The 18,964-nt window shown below is 38.8% G+C and overlaps 1 protein-coding gene across 2 annotated transcripts in view; it reads right to left on the bottom strand.

The window, feature by feature from the left end:
- Window positions 1-18,964, bottom strand: part of kif25 (kinesin family member 25) — a 49,781-nt gene that overhangs the window by 26,513 nt on the left and 4,304 nt on the right. For both annotated transcript variants that reach the window (XM_039748421.1, XM_039748420.1), the window contains exons 4-5: window positions 18,711-18,849; window positions 270-373 (exon numbers count right to left, since the gene is read on the bottom strand). In XM_039748421.1, the coding sequence (XP_039604355.1) occupies window positions 270-373; window positions 18,711-18,849 (243 nt within the window). The remainder of the gene's footprint in view (window positions 1-269; window positions 374-18,710; window positions 18,850-18,964) is intronic.

Below are 18,964 nucleotides of genomic sequence, written 5' to 3'. Positions count from 1 at the left end.
TCCATCTTTTCATGTTCTGCTTTTTATCATTCAGAAACTGGACTGGGGAGTAAGCATAACAACATGCTTTTGAAATATGCATATGTTAGATCCCAGAAGTAAATGTTGCAGGGTTCATATAATATAATCCATGTATTCTGGCCCCATTTTGGAATTATCGTGAAAAACACCTACGTAATTTTAAGATGAATGCTGTATCATCCTCCAGTCTATAAAAAAGAAGTTACTACCTCATATACAATAAAGTTATAATACATTATATAAATTACCACTAAAGTGTTATGCAGTATCTTTCTCTTCTGCCTTTCATTCTCATATTGTGTCTTCATATCCTGCAAAGCCCTTTCCAGCATGGGAACTCGAGTATAAAAACCTGTGTAGAAAAATATAAAATATGAAGTGATTCTTTTACCTTTTAATACTTTGGCAAGTAAATATAATAAGTTTTGTACATTATTATTTAATTAAATTCATTGTAAATGAGTGATGATTATTTGTAATCTTCTCCAATTTTATCAAGAATGTTATAAATTCAGTATAACATGGCAAATGTTTAACATATACAAACCAGATATACTTAAAGAACACAATGATCTAAGTTACTGTATATATACATTTTCAGTACAAAATTCATTCTCACTAGAGTTTAAAAAAGATTGTAAAAGGACCTAGCTTTGGTGTGTGTTCAGGCCATAGTGTGTATGTTTGTATGTATATATTTTGTTTGTTATTGAGCTTCTGAAAAAAGCCAAATTTCCTTCAGCAACAAATAAAGTTCTATTTATCTGTATATCAAAATAGCTATAGCCAAACCATGCCTATTATTCTGATAATAATTCAGTGTGTACCTTTGAAATGCTTTATTATCTATACTAATAAAAGGCAAAGCCCTCACTGACTGACTGACTGACTGACTCACTGACTCACTCACTCACTCACTGACTGACTGACTGACTCATCACTAATTCTCCAACTTCCCGTGTAGGTAGAAGGCTGAAATTTGGCAGGCTCATTCCTTACAGCTTCCTTATAAAAGTTGGGCAGGTTTCATTTCGAAATTCTACGTGTAATGGTCATAACTGGAAGCTATTTTTCTCCATTTACTTTAATGGAGTTGAGCTTGAAAGCTGTGGGGGCGGAGTTTCGTGTGACATCATCACGCCTCCCACGTAATCACGTGAACTGACTGTCAACGCAGTGCGTAGAAAACCAGGAAGAGCTTCAAAAAGCGCTGAAGAAAACATGCATTATATAATTGAGAAGGCAGCGAAACAATAAGAAGCGAGCGAGTGACATATACAACCATATTCATGAGTGCTGCTACTTCGGAAACAAGCAAGGTGTAAACCTAAAGTTTAAATTAAGTTCATAGACAGGCTGCCACTGGCGTTTGTCATGCCCACGGGTAATGCGGGATACAAGTTTAATGAGAGGACGCAGGATATAAATGAGAGTTTTGATCACTTTGTAACTAAGTTAAAATTGCACGTGAAGGGCTGTGCTTATGCAAATTCCGAGACTGTGTTTGTGGGGGATTGACAGTTAAGGCAGGTGAGGGAGTCACATCATCATCTCCCCTCCCATTCACCTCATTTCGCTCTGAGCTGAGCTCCGCAGCTAACGCACGCAGTGTTACGGAAGCGACTTTGTGACGCTGCCACCAAATACTCACAGAAAAATCCACAAGTTAATACACACGTTGTCTCTACAGTTTCTCCACACTGAATCCTCCAGGCACTACTTACAAAAGGTTACATTGGCAATCGTGTTACGTTATTTTAAAAATGTTTCCTTTTCTTAGCACAAGCACAGCTGAGAAGCTTCGATGCATATGCTCCATAATGCGTTAAAAAATCACGCATTTAATCACACTTTGCAATACAAGTAAAGGGGAACTTCTGTCAATGCCTGATTTCATGGTACACCGATTACATTGATCAGCGCTTCCCGATTCATTTTACCCTCGCACACCCTTGGTTTGAGAAGAAGTAGGAAACCAATTGAAGCTTTATGAATAATCGATTCGCCATCAATAATTGTTTTGGTAAAGCCATACTCAAATGTATTCATTAGATGAATGGTAAAAAAGTAAGAACGAGGGGATGGTGACTTATTGAGGCACGGCGGCAAAACCACAATAGCACGCGGGCTCGATGTAGTGCGCATCAACTCGATCTGAATTGCGCGATCACATTCAAAAAAATATATCTTTTCAAGTTCTATTTAGTCCATATGTGTCAAACGCAAGGCCCTCGGGCCACATTCGGCCCAGCGTGTAATTATATCCAGCCTGCAAGATCATTTTATATATTATTGTTATTAATGGCCCGGGGATATGAAGTGCTGGTAACACAATAAACTACAGATCCCATAATGCAGCGCTTCAGCTGCCTTGCCGAACACTTACCGCGTTAATCAAGTCTAGCTTATGATGCTGCAAGTTATTGCGAAGCTAGCCCACACGATGCCAAAGAGAAAAGTTGATTCTGAAAATAGAGCCTTTAAAAACCGATGGGAGGCTGAGTATATGTTTACTGACATTGCCGGTAAACCCGTGTGTCTCATTTGTGGAGCTAATGTGGCTGTAATTACAGAATTTAATCTAAGACGGCACTATGAGACAAAACATCAGGATAACCTGAAAGACCTGAATGCAATGCAGAAGATACAGAAAGCAGAAGAGTTAAAGACGAATCTGACACTTCAGCAGACGTTTTTACCCGTGCAAAATCACAAAGTGATTTCAAGTGAAGCTGCTTTTATGGGAGACACAAATGCACCAGTGCAACTTGCCCCACCTTTCCTGTTGCCAAGTAATGTTGAACCAAGTCGGCACAATGGTGTTCCCAAATATGCACTTTGCTGATAAACTGAGCGCACTGCGCACTGAGTTCACACGGCGCTTTGGTGACTTTGAAGAACAAAAAAAGAATTTTGAGTTGTTTCGCAACCCATTTGCCATCGATGTGGAAACTGCACCTGTGCAGATTCAGATGGAGGTGATTGAGCTGCAGTGTAATGGCACACTGAAGGCAAAGTACGATACTGCAGGGCCCGCACAGTTTATTCACTCCATTCCCGCAAAATGCTCCAGCTCCGTCTACATGCGGCTCGAGCCTTGTGCATGTTTGGTAGCACATATCTGTGTGAGAAGCTCTTCTCAGTGATGAAGACTAACAAAACAGCAGGAGTCGCCTCACTGATGAGCACCTGCAATCCATCCTGAGAATCTCCACAACACAGAACCTCACACCACACATAAACAAACTTGTTGCCAAAAAAAGATGCCAGGCGTCCAGCTCTGATAAAATGACATAAGAGCAAAGACAACTGAATGATTTGATTTGTTATTGCTGAAAAGAACACATTTTATTTATATTTCCAGGTTTTGTTATGCAGCATGTTCATATTTGAATTTGTATAATTTTGACAGGATATATTTTTATGGAGAGCAAAATCTTTTGGGATATTTAAAATTTAAGTTTATTTTTATATAAAATTACATAAGAGTAAAGAAATTTGAATGTTTGTTCTTTTAACGTTTACTTTATTTCTAACTTTTATAATTTAGACAGGATATATTTTTATGGAGAGCAAAATATTATAAGTTATTTAAGGTTTGAGTTGATTTATTCGAATAATATTCCTGTCTTTTTTATTCATATTTATGTTCAAAAAAGTTAAGTTTTAAAAGTTTTAAAGTTTTAAAAGTTTAGTTTTAGTGTGTTCAATAAATGTTTATCCTGTTCGGCCCACGACCTAAAGTGTGTATTGGATTTTGGCTCCCTGTGCAATTAAGTTTGACACCCCTGATTTAGTCGACACAAATATCTTTGGTTGGAATGTAAGGCTTAATTTACTCTTTACATTTGTATGGTGAAGAAAAATTTATGCAATGATGCCTACATTTAACTTCCATTCCTACCAAAGATATTTCTGTCGACTAAATAAAAATTCCTTCTATTTAAAATTTAAATAGAACTTGAACAGATATGATAGTTCATAATATCCACGCAGACTTGCACGTAAGAGCGGGAGTCATCCGTTTTAACAAGCAGCGTATTGCACTGATACGAAATAGCCTGCCCATTTAATTATTTAGGAATGGATAAATAAATTAAGATTTTGTACAAATAATGTTTTTCATTTTTCTTCATTCATGGATTCTGCCACCCCCAGCAACAGTTGCTCGCACCCCAAAGAGTGTGTATGTGTGTATGTGTGTATATATATATATATATATGTGTGTATATGTATGTGTGTATATGTAGATATGTAATATATGTATACAGTATATATGTGGATGTATGTATATATATGTGTATATATATATATATATATACATGTATGTATATATATATATATGTATATATGTGTGTGTGTGTATATATGTGTATATGTATATATGTATGGATATGTATATACAGTGGTGTGAAAAATTATTTGCCCCCTTCCTGATTTCTTATTCTTTTGCATGTTTGTCACACAAAATGTTTCTGATCATCAAACACATTTAACCATTAGTCAAATATAACACAAGTAAACACAAAATGCAGTTTTTAAATGATGGTTTTTATTATTTAGGGAGAAAAAAATTCCAAACCTACATGGCCCTGTGTGAAAAAGTAATTGCCCCCTGAACCTAATAACGTGTTGGGCCACCCTTAGCAGCAATAACTGCAATCAAGCGATTGCGATAACTTGCAATGAGTCTTTTACAGCGCTCTGGAGGAATTTTGGCCCACTCATCTTTGCAGAATTGTTGTAATTCAGCATTATTTGAGGGGTTTCTAGCATGAACCGCCTTTTTAAGGTCATGCCATAGCATCTCAGTTGGATTCAGGTCAGGACTTTGACTAGGCCACTCCAAAGTCTTCATTTTGTTTTTCTTCAGCCATTCAGAGGTGGATTTGCTGGTGTGTTTTGGGTCATTGTCCTGTTGCAGCACCCAAGATCGCTTCAGCTTGAGTTGACGAACAGATGACAGACAGTAGAATTCATGGTTCCATCTATCACAGCAAGCCTTCCAGGTCCTGAAGCAGCAAAACAACCCCAGACCATCACACTACCACCACCATATTTTACTGTTGGTATGATGTTCTTTTTCTGAAATGCTGTGTTCCTTTTACGCCAGATGTAACGGGACATTTGCCTTCCAAAAAGTTCAACTTTTGTCTCATCAGTCCACAAGGTATTTTCCCAAAAGTCTTGGCAATCATTGAGATGTTTCTTAGCAAAATTGAGACGAGCCTAATGTTCTTTTGCTTAACAGTGGTTTGCGTCTTGGAAATCTGCCATGCAGGTCATTTTTGCCCAGTCTCTTTCTTATGGTGGAGTCGTGAACACTGACCTTAATTGAGGCAAGTGAGGCCTGCAGTTCTTTAGACGTTGTCCTGGGGTCTTTTGTGACCTCTCGGATGAGTTGTCTCTGCGCTCTTGGGGTAATTTTGGTCGGCCGGCCACTCCTGGGAAGGTTCACCACTGTTCCATGTTTTTGCCATTTGTGGATAGTGGCTCTCACTGTGGTTCGATGGAGTCCCAAAGCTTTAGAAATGGCTTTATAACCTTTACCAGACTGATAGATCTCAATTACTTCTGTTCTCATTTGTTCCTGAATTTCTTTGGATCTTGGCATGATGTCTAGCTTTTGAGGTGCTTTTGGTCTACTTCTCTGTGTCAGGCAGCTCCTATTTAAATGATTTCTTGATTGAAACAGGTGTGGCAGTAATCAGGCCTGGGGGTGGCTACGGAAATTGAACTCAGGTGTGATACACCACAGTTAGGTTATTTTTTAACAAGGGGCAATTACTTTTTCACACAGGGCCATGTAGGTTTGGATTTTTTTTCACCCTAAATAATAAAAAGCATCATTTAAAAACTGCATTTTGTGTTTACTTGTGTTATATTTGACTAATGGTTAAATGTGTTTGATGATCAGAAACATTTTGTGTGACAAACATGCAAAAGAATAAGAAATCAGGAAGGGGGCAAATAGTTTTTCACACCACTGTATATATGTTTATATGTCTAATCACTCACAACAGTGACAAAACAATTACATTGACAATCATGTTACGTTATTTTCAAAATGTTTCCTTTTCTTTTTCATTAATTTTTTTTACACACTACTTCTCCGCCACGAAGCGCGGGTATTTTGCTAGTAGTATAATATACCTTTGTAAAATTGCATTAAGTAAATAAATAAATAACCTCAATTTATCCTTCTAAAGATGTATCATTCATTAAGAAGATGGCAGCACAGACTGGCCCAGACCACGATGATTTACTCGTGTCTGTTTCTTTGAAAAAAATGGTTTATCCACTCCCTGTAGCAAACCGTCCTTTTACAAGAGTTCTAAAAGATCTGACACACTATTCCAATGCAGGGCCCACACCGACTTATACAGAGACAGTCTTACATTTATACTGGGTCAAATAAAGAGTCACTGATCACCCTACCCTATATGTATTTGAGATATGATACAAACCACTACATAATATAGATGTGACACAATGGAGTGTCAACTGATTTTGTTTTAAGATTGTATTCTTTTTATCTATTTGTCTGGAGCATACCTTAGTCTTTAATGGACATGAGCTAGAGCAACTACATTGTCAAGAAATGTGTTCAGTTCATTAGTAAGAAACCAGTGAAGTTTGTTTGCTCACTTGTCCAGTAGCAAGAGAATCCTCAGGAAAAAAAAATAACAGAAGAGGATAGTGATCCAAAAGAAATTCAAGTAAGAATCAAGTTCCTTACTCCCACAGATGCCCTACTGATTTACTGTTAACAGTAACATAATCAATCACTTTCATAAGCCACTATTCACACTCTCAAATAATTAGTAATAATAATAACAATCAAAAAAAAAATACATACAGAATAATATGAATATGTCAATAACCTTTACAGTAATAAATTTACATATCATTGTTATGCAGATGATACACACAAATATCTGTCATTCCCTCCTGAGGACAATACAGCATCTGCTAGAGTCTCTGCATGTCTTACTGATATATCAACTTGAATGAAGGACCACCATCTACAGCTCAATCTGGCAGCATCAAGCTTCTTGTGATCCCTGCCAGACACTCTGTTCAATTTCCCATCTCTGTACAGCTTGGCTCACTGTCGCTAAGTACTACCAAGTACACAACTTCATAACTGATGAGCAGCTATCTTTTCTGACTGCAGTTCTATTGTTTATCATTCATGGATAAACTGTTGAGGTGCTATACTCTTTTTTGCCCACTCAGGTCTTCCAAGGAAGAATGTCTGGTGATGCCAACTCTGTGTGTTATCAAGTCTCAATCCAGACTTTTTTCCTGTGTAGTTCCTAGTTAGTGGAACGAGCTGCCCACCTCCATCCAAACTGCTGACTCCATCAGTGTATTTTAAGAAGCAATTGAAAACCCATCTGTTCGATGAATATCTGTCTAATTTATTGAAAAAATATTCTTCTGTGATATTTTATATTGTTGGTTAATTTGTTGTTAGATATTAAGTTTAATTGCTTTATCAATTGTAATCTATGATTGTAAAGTTATTAGTTATTACATATTTTCACTTTTGGCAATCAACTTTTGTTACCTGTCCTAGTGCACGTGCTGAACAAACAGGACCTAGCCTAATGTTACTCTATTATGTTTACCTCTTTTGTAAGTTGCTTTGGATAAACGAGTCGGCCAAGCAAATAAACGTAAATGTAAACACAGTACAATAATAAATTTGGGGGCAGTTGCAGAGATTGACTCATTAAAAGAGAAAGAAAAGATGGGCTTACATATGTTTAGAAGTAAAGTTTTTAAAAGACACTTTAGAAAAGGGTCTTTAGATCTGTTCTAAAGAGAGGAGGAGCTGGAGAGAGGACTGGAGGCGGCCAGAAGAAAGAGGCATTTTGACTGTGAGGCCTGGACATTGGGGGAACATAATAATTGAAAATAAACGTATGTTGGATGAACTTACGATGTCCGCCTGTCTGTGTCCGGGTTAAAGTCCACAATATATATATATATATATATATATATATATATATATATCAAAATACCCGCGCTTCGCAGCGGCGAAGTACTGCCTTAAAAGTTTTATTTAGGAGAACATTAAACCTTTTTAAACTGAGGGAAAATACAGTGGTGTGAAAAACTATTTGCCCCCTTCCTGATTTCTTATTCTTTTGCATGTTTGTCACACAAAATGTTTCTGATCATCAAACACATTTAACCATTAGTCAAATATAACACAAGTAAACACAAAATGCAGTTTTTAAATGATGGTTTTTATTATTTAGGGAGAAAAAAAAATCCAAACCTACATTGCCATGCTGTGTTCCTTTTACGCCAGATGTAACGGGACATTTGCCTTCCAAAAAGTTCAACTTTTGTCTCATCAGTCCACAAGGTATTTTCCCAAAAGTCTTGGCAATCATTGAGATGTTTCTTAGCAAAATTGAGACGAGCCCTAATGTTCTTTTTGCTTAACAGTGGTTTGCGTCTTGGAAATCTGCCATGCAGGTCATTTTTGCCCAGTCTCTTTCTTATGGTGGAGTCGTGAACACTGACCTTAATTGAGGCAAGTGAGGCCTGCAGTTCTTTAGACGTTGTCCTGGGGTCTTTTGTGACCTCTCGGATGAGTTGTCTCTGCGCTCTTGGGGTAATTTTGGTCGGCCGGCCACTCCTGGGAAGGTTCACCACTGTTCCATGTTTTTGCCATTTGTGGATAATGGCTCTCACTGTGGTTCGCTGGAGTCCCAAAGCTTTAGAAATGGCTTTATAACCTTTACCAGACTGATAGATCTCAATTACTTCTGTTCTCATTTGTTCCTGAATTTCTTTGGATCTTGGCATGATGTCTAGCTTTTGAGGTGCTTTTGGTCTACTTCTCTGTGTCAGGCAGCTCCTATTTAAGTGATTTCTTGATTGAAACAGGTGTGGCAGTAATCAGGCCTGGGGGTGGCTACGGAAATTGAACTCAGGTGTGATACACCACAGTTAGGTTATTTTTGAACAAGGCGGCAATTACTTTTTCACACAGGGCCATGTAGGTTTGGATTTTTTTTCACCCTAAATAATAAAAAGCATCATTTAAAAACTGCATTTTGTGTTTACTTGTGTTATATTTGACTAATGGTTAAATGTGTTTGATGATCAGAAACATTTTGTGTGACAAACATGCAAAAGAATAAGAAATCAGGAAGGGGGCAAATAGTTTTTCACACCACTGTATACCAATAATTACTTCTTAAGGATCTCTTTGTATACCACATTGTGAGTTCGGCCCTCCGGTTGTAATATGAGCAAGCTATGCGCTGAGCTTACTCTTAAGCATGCAACATACAGTTGGCCATGTGAACAGTAATCTTGTTTCAAATCTCACAGCTTGGATTGCTACGGTCAAAATCAGTTTGAGTTTCATGGTTTGTTTCAATTACGACAGTATTTGTAGGACTTGTGTTGAAGAGACATTCGGCATCTGTCAAGCGTTGTAAGTATACAACCAGTTTCATCGATAACTTCACATCCAGCTTTTGAGAGTTTAAACATTCATAAACATCAAAGTGTCCACTACTGAAATCGTCACCTGTGAATCTAAGCTGTTTAAGAGGCATTGGTGGTTGTCCAAAGGTGTAAAATATTTGGCCATTTCGGTACACTTGAAAGCGACAACCAAACAATTCAGAGGCAGCCATCAACTCACATGCAGAACCATAGGTGAAGGGCTTAAGCATTTCACTCTTATAGTGCTCCTGTGTACTATAATTATCTCCTGTACCGTCATCAGTCCACACCTTGAACCTGTCCCAGTCATTCAATACATAAGACACAATGTTTCTCCAGATATCAAGAGTGAGCCTGATATGGTCTTGCAATTTGTAACACAGAGAATGGAAAAGATAGGTGCCATCTCCGGGCATGGAAACCACTCAGTAAGTGACAGTTCTAAGATCAATGGTGATCACCTCGATAGACATGTTAATGCGGGTACGGTTGGAATGATAAAGGAAATGGGTACCTGAACAATGTAAAGTAAGTCTAAAATACCTACACAATAACTATAATCGTAATAAATGAACAATAAAACAGCGGAGAAGCCATGGATTAAATAAAAAGGCTGTAGTTATCAGCAGGGAGACGTGAATCCCGTGGCGAAGCAAGGAAGGGAAGGAAGAGACTGGAGCGACGGACGGCCTTATATAGGCAGGCAGCCAACAACGTGGGAGGCGTTGGGATGGGGGACCCGACGCCGCCTCACACGGTGACTGAGCTGCAGGCTATGGACATATATATGTACGTAAGTAGGATTCAGTTAGCATTGGGAACCCGTGTACCAAATTTCTTGAAGATGGGCCCATAAGTAACAAAGACTGTTAAAAAGTTCAATATGGCGGCCGACAGTGGCATCATACCACCGAAATAAGTACCAAATTTCAGCCTTCTTCCTACACGGAAATTTTGAGAATTAGTGACGTTGGAAAGTTCAATATGGCTGCTGACAGTGGCGTCATACCACCGAAATAAGAACGTACATTGGTTTCAGTTAGCGCAGGGAAGCCGCCTACCAAATTTCGTGAAGATGGGGCCATAAATAAGAAAGTTCAACATGGCGGACTTTGTTGACCGTTATGCGTAGAATTTCAAAATGAAACCTGCTTAACTTTTATAAGTAAGCCATAAGGAATGAGCCTTCCAAATTTCAGCCTTCTACCTACACGGGAAGTTGGAGAATTAGTGACGTTGGAAAGTTCCATATGGCGGCTGACAGTGTCGTCATACCACCGAAATAAGTATGTACATCGGTTTTGGTTAGTGCAGGGAAGCCACCTACAAAATTTCGTGAAGATGGGGTCAGCCTTCTACCTACACGGGAAGTTGGAAAATTAGTGACATTGGAAAGTTCAATATGGCGGCCAACAGTGGCATCATATCATCAAAATAAGTACGTACATCAGTTTCGGTTAGCGCAGGGAAGCCGCCTACCAAATTTCGTGAAGATGGGGCCATGAATAAGAAAGCTCAACATGCCGGACGTTCTTGATCGTTATGACCATTATGCGTAGAATTTCAAAATGAAACCTGCTTAACTTTTGTAAGTAAGCTGTAAGGAATGAGCCTGCGAAATTTCAGCCTTCTACCTACACGGGAAGTTGGAGAATTAGTGACGTTTGGAAAATTCAATATGGCGGCCGACAGTGGCGTCATACCACCGAAATAAGTACGTACATCGGTTTTGGTTAGAGCAGGGAAGCCACCTACCAAATTTCGTGAAGATGGGGTCAGCCTTCTACCTACATGGGAAGTTGGAAAATTAGTGACGTTGGAAAGTTCAATATGGCGGCTGACAGTGGCGTCATACCATCGAAATAAGTACGTACATCGGTTTCGGTTAGCGCAGGGAAGCCGCCTACCAAATTTCGTGAAGATGGGGCCATAAATAAGAAAGTTCAACATGGAAGATGTTGTCGACCATTATCGACCGTTACGCGTAGAATTTCGAAATAAAACGTGCTTAACTTTTGTAAGTAAGCTGTAAGGAATAAGCCTGCCAAATTTCATCCTTCTTCCTACACGGGAAGTTGGAGAATTAGTGATGAGTCAGTGAGTGAGTGAGTGAGTGTGTCAGTCAGTGAGGGCTTTGCCTTTTATTAGTGTACTAGCAAAATACCCACGCTTCGCAGCGGAGAAGTAGTGTGTTAAAGAAGCAATGAAAAAGAAAAGGAAACATTTTGAAAATAACGTAACATGATTGTCAATGTAATTGTTTTGTCACTGTTGTGAGTGATGAGTGTTGCTGTCATATATATATATATATATATATATATATATATTTACACACACACATAAACATATATATATACATATCTATACATATACACATATATATATACACACACACATATATATATACATACATATCTACATATATACACACACAGCTATTTCGTATCAGTGCAATATGCTGCTTGTTAAAACGGATAACTCCCGCTCTTACGTGCAAGTCTGCGTGGATATTATGAACTATCGTATTTAAATTTTAAATAGAAGGAATTTTTATTTAGTCGACAGAAATATCTTTGGTAGGAATGGTAAAAACAGACAGGAATATTATTCCTGAATAAATCAACTCAAACCTTAAACAACTTATAATATTTTGCTCTCCATAAAAATATATCCTGTCTAAATTATACAAGTTAGAAATAAAGTAAACGTTAAAAGAAGAAACATTCAAATTTCTTTACTCTTATGTAATTTTATATAAAAAATAAACTTAGATTTTAAATATCCCAAAAGATTTTGCTCTCCATAAAAATATATCCTGTCAAAATTATACAAATTCAAATATGAACATGCTGCATAACAAAACCTGGAAATATAAATAAAATGTGTTCCTTTCAGCAATAACAAATCAAATCATTCAGTTGTCTTTGCTCATATGTCATTTTAGAGCTGGACGCCTGGCATCTTTTTTTGGCAAAGTTCGTTTATGTTTGGTGTGAGGTTCTGTGTTGTGGAGATTCTCAGGATGGATTGCAGGTGCTCATCAGTGAGGCGACTCCTGTGTGCTGTTTTGTTAGTCTTTATCACTGAGAAGAGCTTCTCACACAGATATGTGCTACCAAACATGCACAAGGTTCGAGCCGCATGTAGACGGACTTTTTGTTCTTCAAAGTCACCAAAGCGCCGTGCAAACTCAGTGCGCTCAGTTTATCAGCAAAGTGCGTATTTGGGAACACCGTAGTGCGGAGTTGGTTTAACATTACTTGGCAACAGGGAAAGTGGGGCAAGTTGCACTGGTGCATTTGTGTCTCCCATAAAAGCAGCTTCACTTGAAATCACTTTGTGATTGTGCACGGTAAAACGTCCGCTGAAGTGTCAGATTCTTATTTAATTCTTCTGCTTTCTGTATCTTCTGCATTGCATTCAGGTCTTTCAGGTTACCCTGATGTTTTGTCTCATAGTGCCGTCTTAGATTAAATTCTGTAATTACAGCCACATTAGCTCCACAAATGAGACACACGGGTTCAGTAAACATATACTCAGCCTCCCATCGGTTTTAAAGGCTCTATTTTCAGAATCAACTTTTCTCTTCAGCATCGGTGAGCTAGCTTCGCAATAACTTGCAGCATCATAAGCTAGACTTGATTAACGCGTAAGTGTTCAGCAAGGCAGCTGAAGCGCTGCATTATGGGATCTGTAGTTTATTGTGTTACCAGCGCTTCATATACCGGGCCATTAATAACAATAATACAGTATATAAAATGATCTCGCGGGCGGATATAATTACGCGGGCGGATGTGGCCCGCGCCCTTGAGTTTGACACATATGGACTAAATAGAACTTGAAAAGATATATTTTTCAAATGTGATCGCGCAATTCAGATAGAGTTGACGCCGCACTACAGCCTGCATGCCTCAATAAGTCATCCTCCCTCGCTTTTTTTACCGTTCATCTAATGAATACACTGAGTATGGCTTTACCAAAACAATCATTGATGGCGAATAAAGTATCCATTATTCGAGTATGTAGATCGGGTATATATATACATATATATATATATATACCAGCGTATGCAGCGAGAGTAGTGTGTTAAAAAGCTAGAAAAGAAAAGGGAACATTTTAAAAATAACGTAACATGACTGTCAATATACAGTATTTGTTTTGTGAGTGTTACTGAGTGTTGCTGTCATCAAGGATTTGATTATCATTATTTCTTTCAATCAGGTTCGTATTTGTAGGATGTGTTTGTTCAAGTTACATTCCGTGTTTGTCAATCGTTGTAAAGATGACAGGTTTCATTCATCGATTCGTTTCTTACTGCATCAATAAACAGCTCGTCTTCTTCTTTATCTGAGACCTGACACACTGCATGCACGGTTTTTTTACACTGTCTTCCTTTAGCGGGACATTGACTTTTTCCACCGTGTGCTTTGTTTCCACAGTAGCTGGATTTATGAATATGCTTGTATGTATCAGGCGCTTCATATTTTTGCTGCCTTTTCAATTGTGTAATTCGTTTTTTGTTCAGCACTCTTTGGAACTGTTGCTTTTTGTCTGTGCACTGCGTCAGTTCACGTGAGCCGCTCGGTGTACATGCATCGAAGTTTCCCAGCTGTGCTGGTGCCATCTCGTGCTATGTCCATGGCTGTATTTAATGTTACCTTAGTCCTGGCACTTAAAACTTTCTCTCGCAGTTTCGCTGAGTTTGTGCCAAACACCACCCTGACCATCTCATCTTCCTCTGCATAAGCACAGTCCTTCACCCGTGGCAGTTTGCTATTGGATTGCGCTGACGGACGGCCTTATATGGGCAGGCACTAAATTACAAACGCCAGCGTAGCCTGTCTATGAACTTAATTTAAAGTGTAGGTTTACATCATGCTTTGTTTCAAGTAGCAGAACTCATGAATATGGTTGTATATGTCACTTTCGCTTCGCTTCTTATTGTTTAGCTGCCTTCTCAATTATATAATGCATGTTTTCTTCAGTGCTTTTGGGGTCTTCCTGGTTTTCTATGTACTGCGTGATTACGTGAAGGCATGATGATGTCACACGAAACTCCGCCCACGGGTTTCAATCTCATCTCCATTACAGTAAATGGAGAAAAACAGCTTCCAGTTATGACCATTATGCGTAGAATTTCGATATGAAACCTGCCCAACTTTTGTAAGGAAGCTGTAAGGAATAACCTACCAAATTTCAGCCTTCTACCTACACGGGAAGTTGGAGAATTAGTGATGAGTCAGTCAGTCAGTCAGTCAGTGAGTGAGTCAGTGAGGGCTTTGCCTTTATTAGTATATATATATATATATATATATATATGGATATATGGATAGATATTTTATTAATCCCAAGGGGAAATTCACATTCTCCAGCAGCAGCATACTGATTAAAATATTATATATATATATATATATATATATATATATATATATATATATATAATATACATCTCTATATATATATATATATAATCTTCATTTGGATGTTGATCTTTGTTTGTCCGCGAATGAATTAGAAGAAGAAGCACTAGATGGCAGTAGAGAGACAGCTAAAACATAGGCATTGCATTAAGATTCTCCTCCAGGCTTATACTACTGAAGGCTGTAGTACTCCAGTCACACCTCAAAACACAGACATTCAAACTAAACAAATTGTTGTGTTTTAAATTAACTAAAGAGATCTTCATTTAGATCTTGATCTTTGTTTGTCCGAATTCCGCATCGTAGATCACCTTCCAGTTTAGTACGTTGTTGTTACTCACGAATGTCAACAATGTGCCGGAATAACGAAAGGGGGTGATGGACAGTGTTACGCTGGTTAGCTCCTCAGGACTGGTTAGAGAATAAAATTGCCGAAGGTAAAAGGTACATGCCGACGTAACATATGAATGAAAGAAAGACAGTGGGTAAAATGAATGACAACGTAACACGACGTTCTGGAAATTAGTATTGTTACATTGTAGCCGGCGAGTGCTGCGCGTCTCACAGTACCGTGGCTTGCGTACATGTCAGTGAAGTGATCCCTATTTAACCTGCGAGATTGGAGAAAGGTTGAGAAGACATCGTGAGAGGAAACGACAGCGTCGTGGAAACGAGAAGGACTGTGAACGGACAGAAGCAGAAATGCTCCTACACCACCAGATAATTACGATTCGGAAAGTGATTCCGAGTATGCCGTTCTTATCGAATCAATATCCAAGGGTTTTCTTTTGTAATTTTGTTTCCCTTATGAAAAATCATAATGCTGTGCGACGAAGGGCCCAGTTCACGACTAGCAGCCGCATTTAAACAGAGAGCCCTTCACAGACAACTTTAACATGCGCAACGTATTTGGGCGCACATGGCTAGTATATATATACTGCTCAAAAGAATTAAAGGAACACTTTTTAATCAGAGTATAGCATAAAGTCAATGAAACTTATGGGATATTAATCTGGTCAGTTAAGTAGCAGAGGAGGTTGTTAATCAGTTTCAGTTGCTGTGGTGTTAATGAAATTAACAACAGATGCACTAGAGGGGCAACAATGAGATGACCCCCTAAACAGGAATGGTTTAACAGGTGGAGGCCACTGACATTTTTCCCTCCTCATCTTTTCTGACTGTTTCTTCACTAGTTTTGCATTTGGCTACAGTCAGTGTCACTACTGGTAGCACGAGGTGATACCTGGACCCTACAGAGGTTGCACAGGTAGTCCAACTTCTCCAGGATGGCACATCAATACGTGTCATTACCAGAAGGTTTGCTGTGTCTCCCTGCACAGTCTCAAGGGCATGGAGGAGATTCTAGGAGACAAGCAGTTACTCTAGGAGAGCTGGACAGGGCCATAGAAGGTCCATAACCCATCAGCAGGACCAGTATCTGCTCCTTTGGGCAAGGAGGAACAGGATGAGCACTGCCAGAGCCCTACAAAATGACCTCCAGCAGGCCACTGGTGTGAATGTCTCTGACCAAACAACCAGAAAGACTTCATGAGGGTGACCCAAGGGCCCCATGTGCTCTAATGGGCCCTGAGCTCACTGCCCAGCAGCATGCAGCTCGATTGGCATTCGCCATAGAATACCAGAATTGGCAGATGCAACACTGGTGCCCTGTGCTTTTTACAGATGAGAGCAGGTTCACCCTGAGCACGTGACAGAAGTGAAAGGGTCTGGAGAAGCCATGGAGAACATTATGCTGCCTGTAACATCATTCAGCATGAGCAGTTTGGTGGTGGGTTAATGATTGTCTGGGGAGGCATATCCATGGAGGGTCACACAGACCGCTACAGGCTTGACAAAGGCACCTTGGCTGCCATTAGGTATCAGGATGAAATCCTTGGACCCATTGTCAGACCCTATGCTGGTACAGTGGCTCCTGGTGCACGACAATTCCTGGCCTCATGTGGTGAGAGTATGCAGGCAGTTCCTGGAGGATGAAGGAATTGATACCATTGACTGGCCACCACACTTTCCTGACCTAAATCCAATAGAACACCTCTGGGACATTATGTTTTGGTCCATCCAATGCCACCAGGTTGCACCTCAGACTGTCCAGGAGCTCAGTGATGCCCTGGTCCAGATCTGGGAGGAGATCCCCCACAACACCATCTGTCATCTCATTAGAAGCATGCACCGATGTTGTCAGGCATGTATACAAGAACACAGGGGCCATACAAAGTGCTGCGTACAATTTTGAGTTGCTGCAATTAAATTTTGGCAAAATGGACTAGCCTGCCACATAATTTTTTCACTCTGATTTTTGGGGCGTCTTTGAATGCAGGGCTCTGTAGGTTGATCACTTTCAGTTCCATCAAACGATGTGGCATCCTTTCGTTCCTAACACATTACCCAGTCTATATCAGTATAGATAGCCAGGAGGATTTCTTTTTCCCATTGAGATCTGATGTGTTTTCAAAGTGTTCCTTTAATTTTTTGAGCAGTTTATATACTGTATATATGATGTTTGAGCTCAGATGAAATAACCAATGTGTATATGCTAGCAAGAACATGTGAAATAAGGGCCTTTGTGGACTTTGTTCTTTAACTTGTATCTCAAAATTAGCGTAACAGGTCTGGCTAATATTTGGGTTTGTTAACATGGCTGCCCCTTTTTTGTTTGCACCAAACAAAGGAAGTGTATGTTATTAATTTTTTGTGGGTTGAAAATTTAGCAGGAGTACAAACTCATTGTTGACATTCAGCACAGTATGGAAACAAATTTTTCACTCAGCGGAGTGTCTAGAAATGTCAGCATGAGTGTCACAGTTTAACTACTGTGAACAAATATCAGGTTTTCTGTCCATTTCAACTACTACTGACAACATTGAATATACATGTTATATGATTCTAGCATACATATGTGGACTAAGCATGTTAACAACCAAGAAAACAATACTGAAAAGTGATGCTTCAGTACACACTGTATTGTTATTGTTATGATTATTTTTTGCATATTTCATTAACTGGCTAACTACTAACTTAAAAAATCCCATAACCCTGAATTCAATTCAGTGTGCTTGGTATGGTGTGTTACAGAATCGTGAAGAGCCTGCACTTCATACTAAAAACTCATGGGGATATTAGCACGGCCCAAAATGTGTCCTGCTGAGTTTCTTTTAAACGTTGATAATTGTCTTTTCTGTAATGATTCATAATGCTTCTCAGACTGGACCTTTATTAGAAATGCTTTGAAAACAAAATATTATAATGAAATTGCTACTTTATACTTTAACTGGGAAAATCCAGAACTTAGCATATTTAAAACAAATACACTATAGGATCTACAAGTTTAAGCAAAATACCAATTTTAATGTGATCTTGAAGAAGTAACTGGGCAAAATTTGTGTTAAAAAATCAAAGATTATCTAGCCTGAAACTTCCAATGTTTCACTGCACTATTCCACTAAATCAAAAACTGAATCCTACGTTTGAGTCTCGCTCATACTAGCTCCTCATTAAATAAGTAAGCATATCAAAGTAGTTTTAAATTACTAATGCTGCCATCACTGTTGTAGTTTAAATTGACAACCATCAAATATTTTCATGTCACAATATGTGAAATTATAAAATAGTTATTTTTATTTGAAGACCCAGAAAGGGCTTTTAAGACACATCACTAACCATGTATTAGGCTCTGTAGTTGGCCTTCAGAAGTAGAGGGTCAGTCTCAAGGGCTAGTAACCTTACCCCAACATCCAATGATCAGCGTGGACTACAAAGAGTTTAGCAATTTACCATTTTGACCAAAACAGTGCACCTTCAGGCTTTCACTGGCTGCTGTAACTTCGGTGAGGAAATCCTGGCTTTTCTTCTGAAGTTCTTCATAGAATGTAACATAAGTGTGGTACAGATCTTTTACATGTTGCTTAAGGATCTGTAAAAGAAAAAAATACTGTAATGAGTATTATTACCAACTATTCTTAACACATCAGTCAATTGCTTTCTTAAAAAGTAAATGTTCAACTTTAGCAAAATTACATTTTTGGTTT

The sequence above is a fragment of the Polypterus senegalus genome, chromosome 3 (assembly GCF_016835505.1).
Source record: "Polypterus senegalus isolate Bchr_013 chromosome 3, ASM1683550v1, whole genome shotgun sequence".
Taxonomy (NCBI): Eukaryota; Metazoa; Chordata; class Cladistia; order Polypteriformes; family Polypteridae; genus Polypterus; species Polypterus senegalus.
Note: the sequence above shows the minus strand (reverse complement) of the source record. Positions and strands in the feature narration are given on the sequence as shown.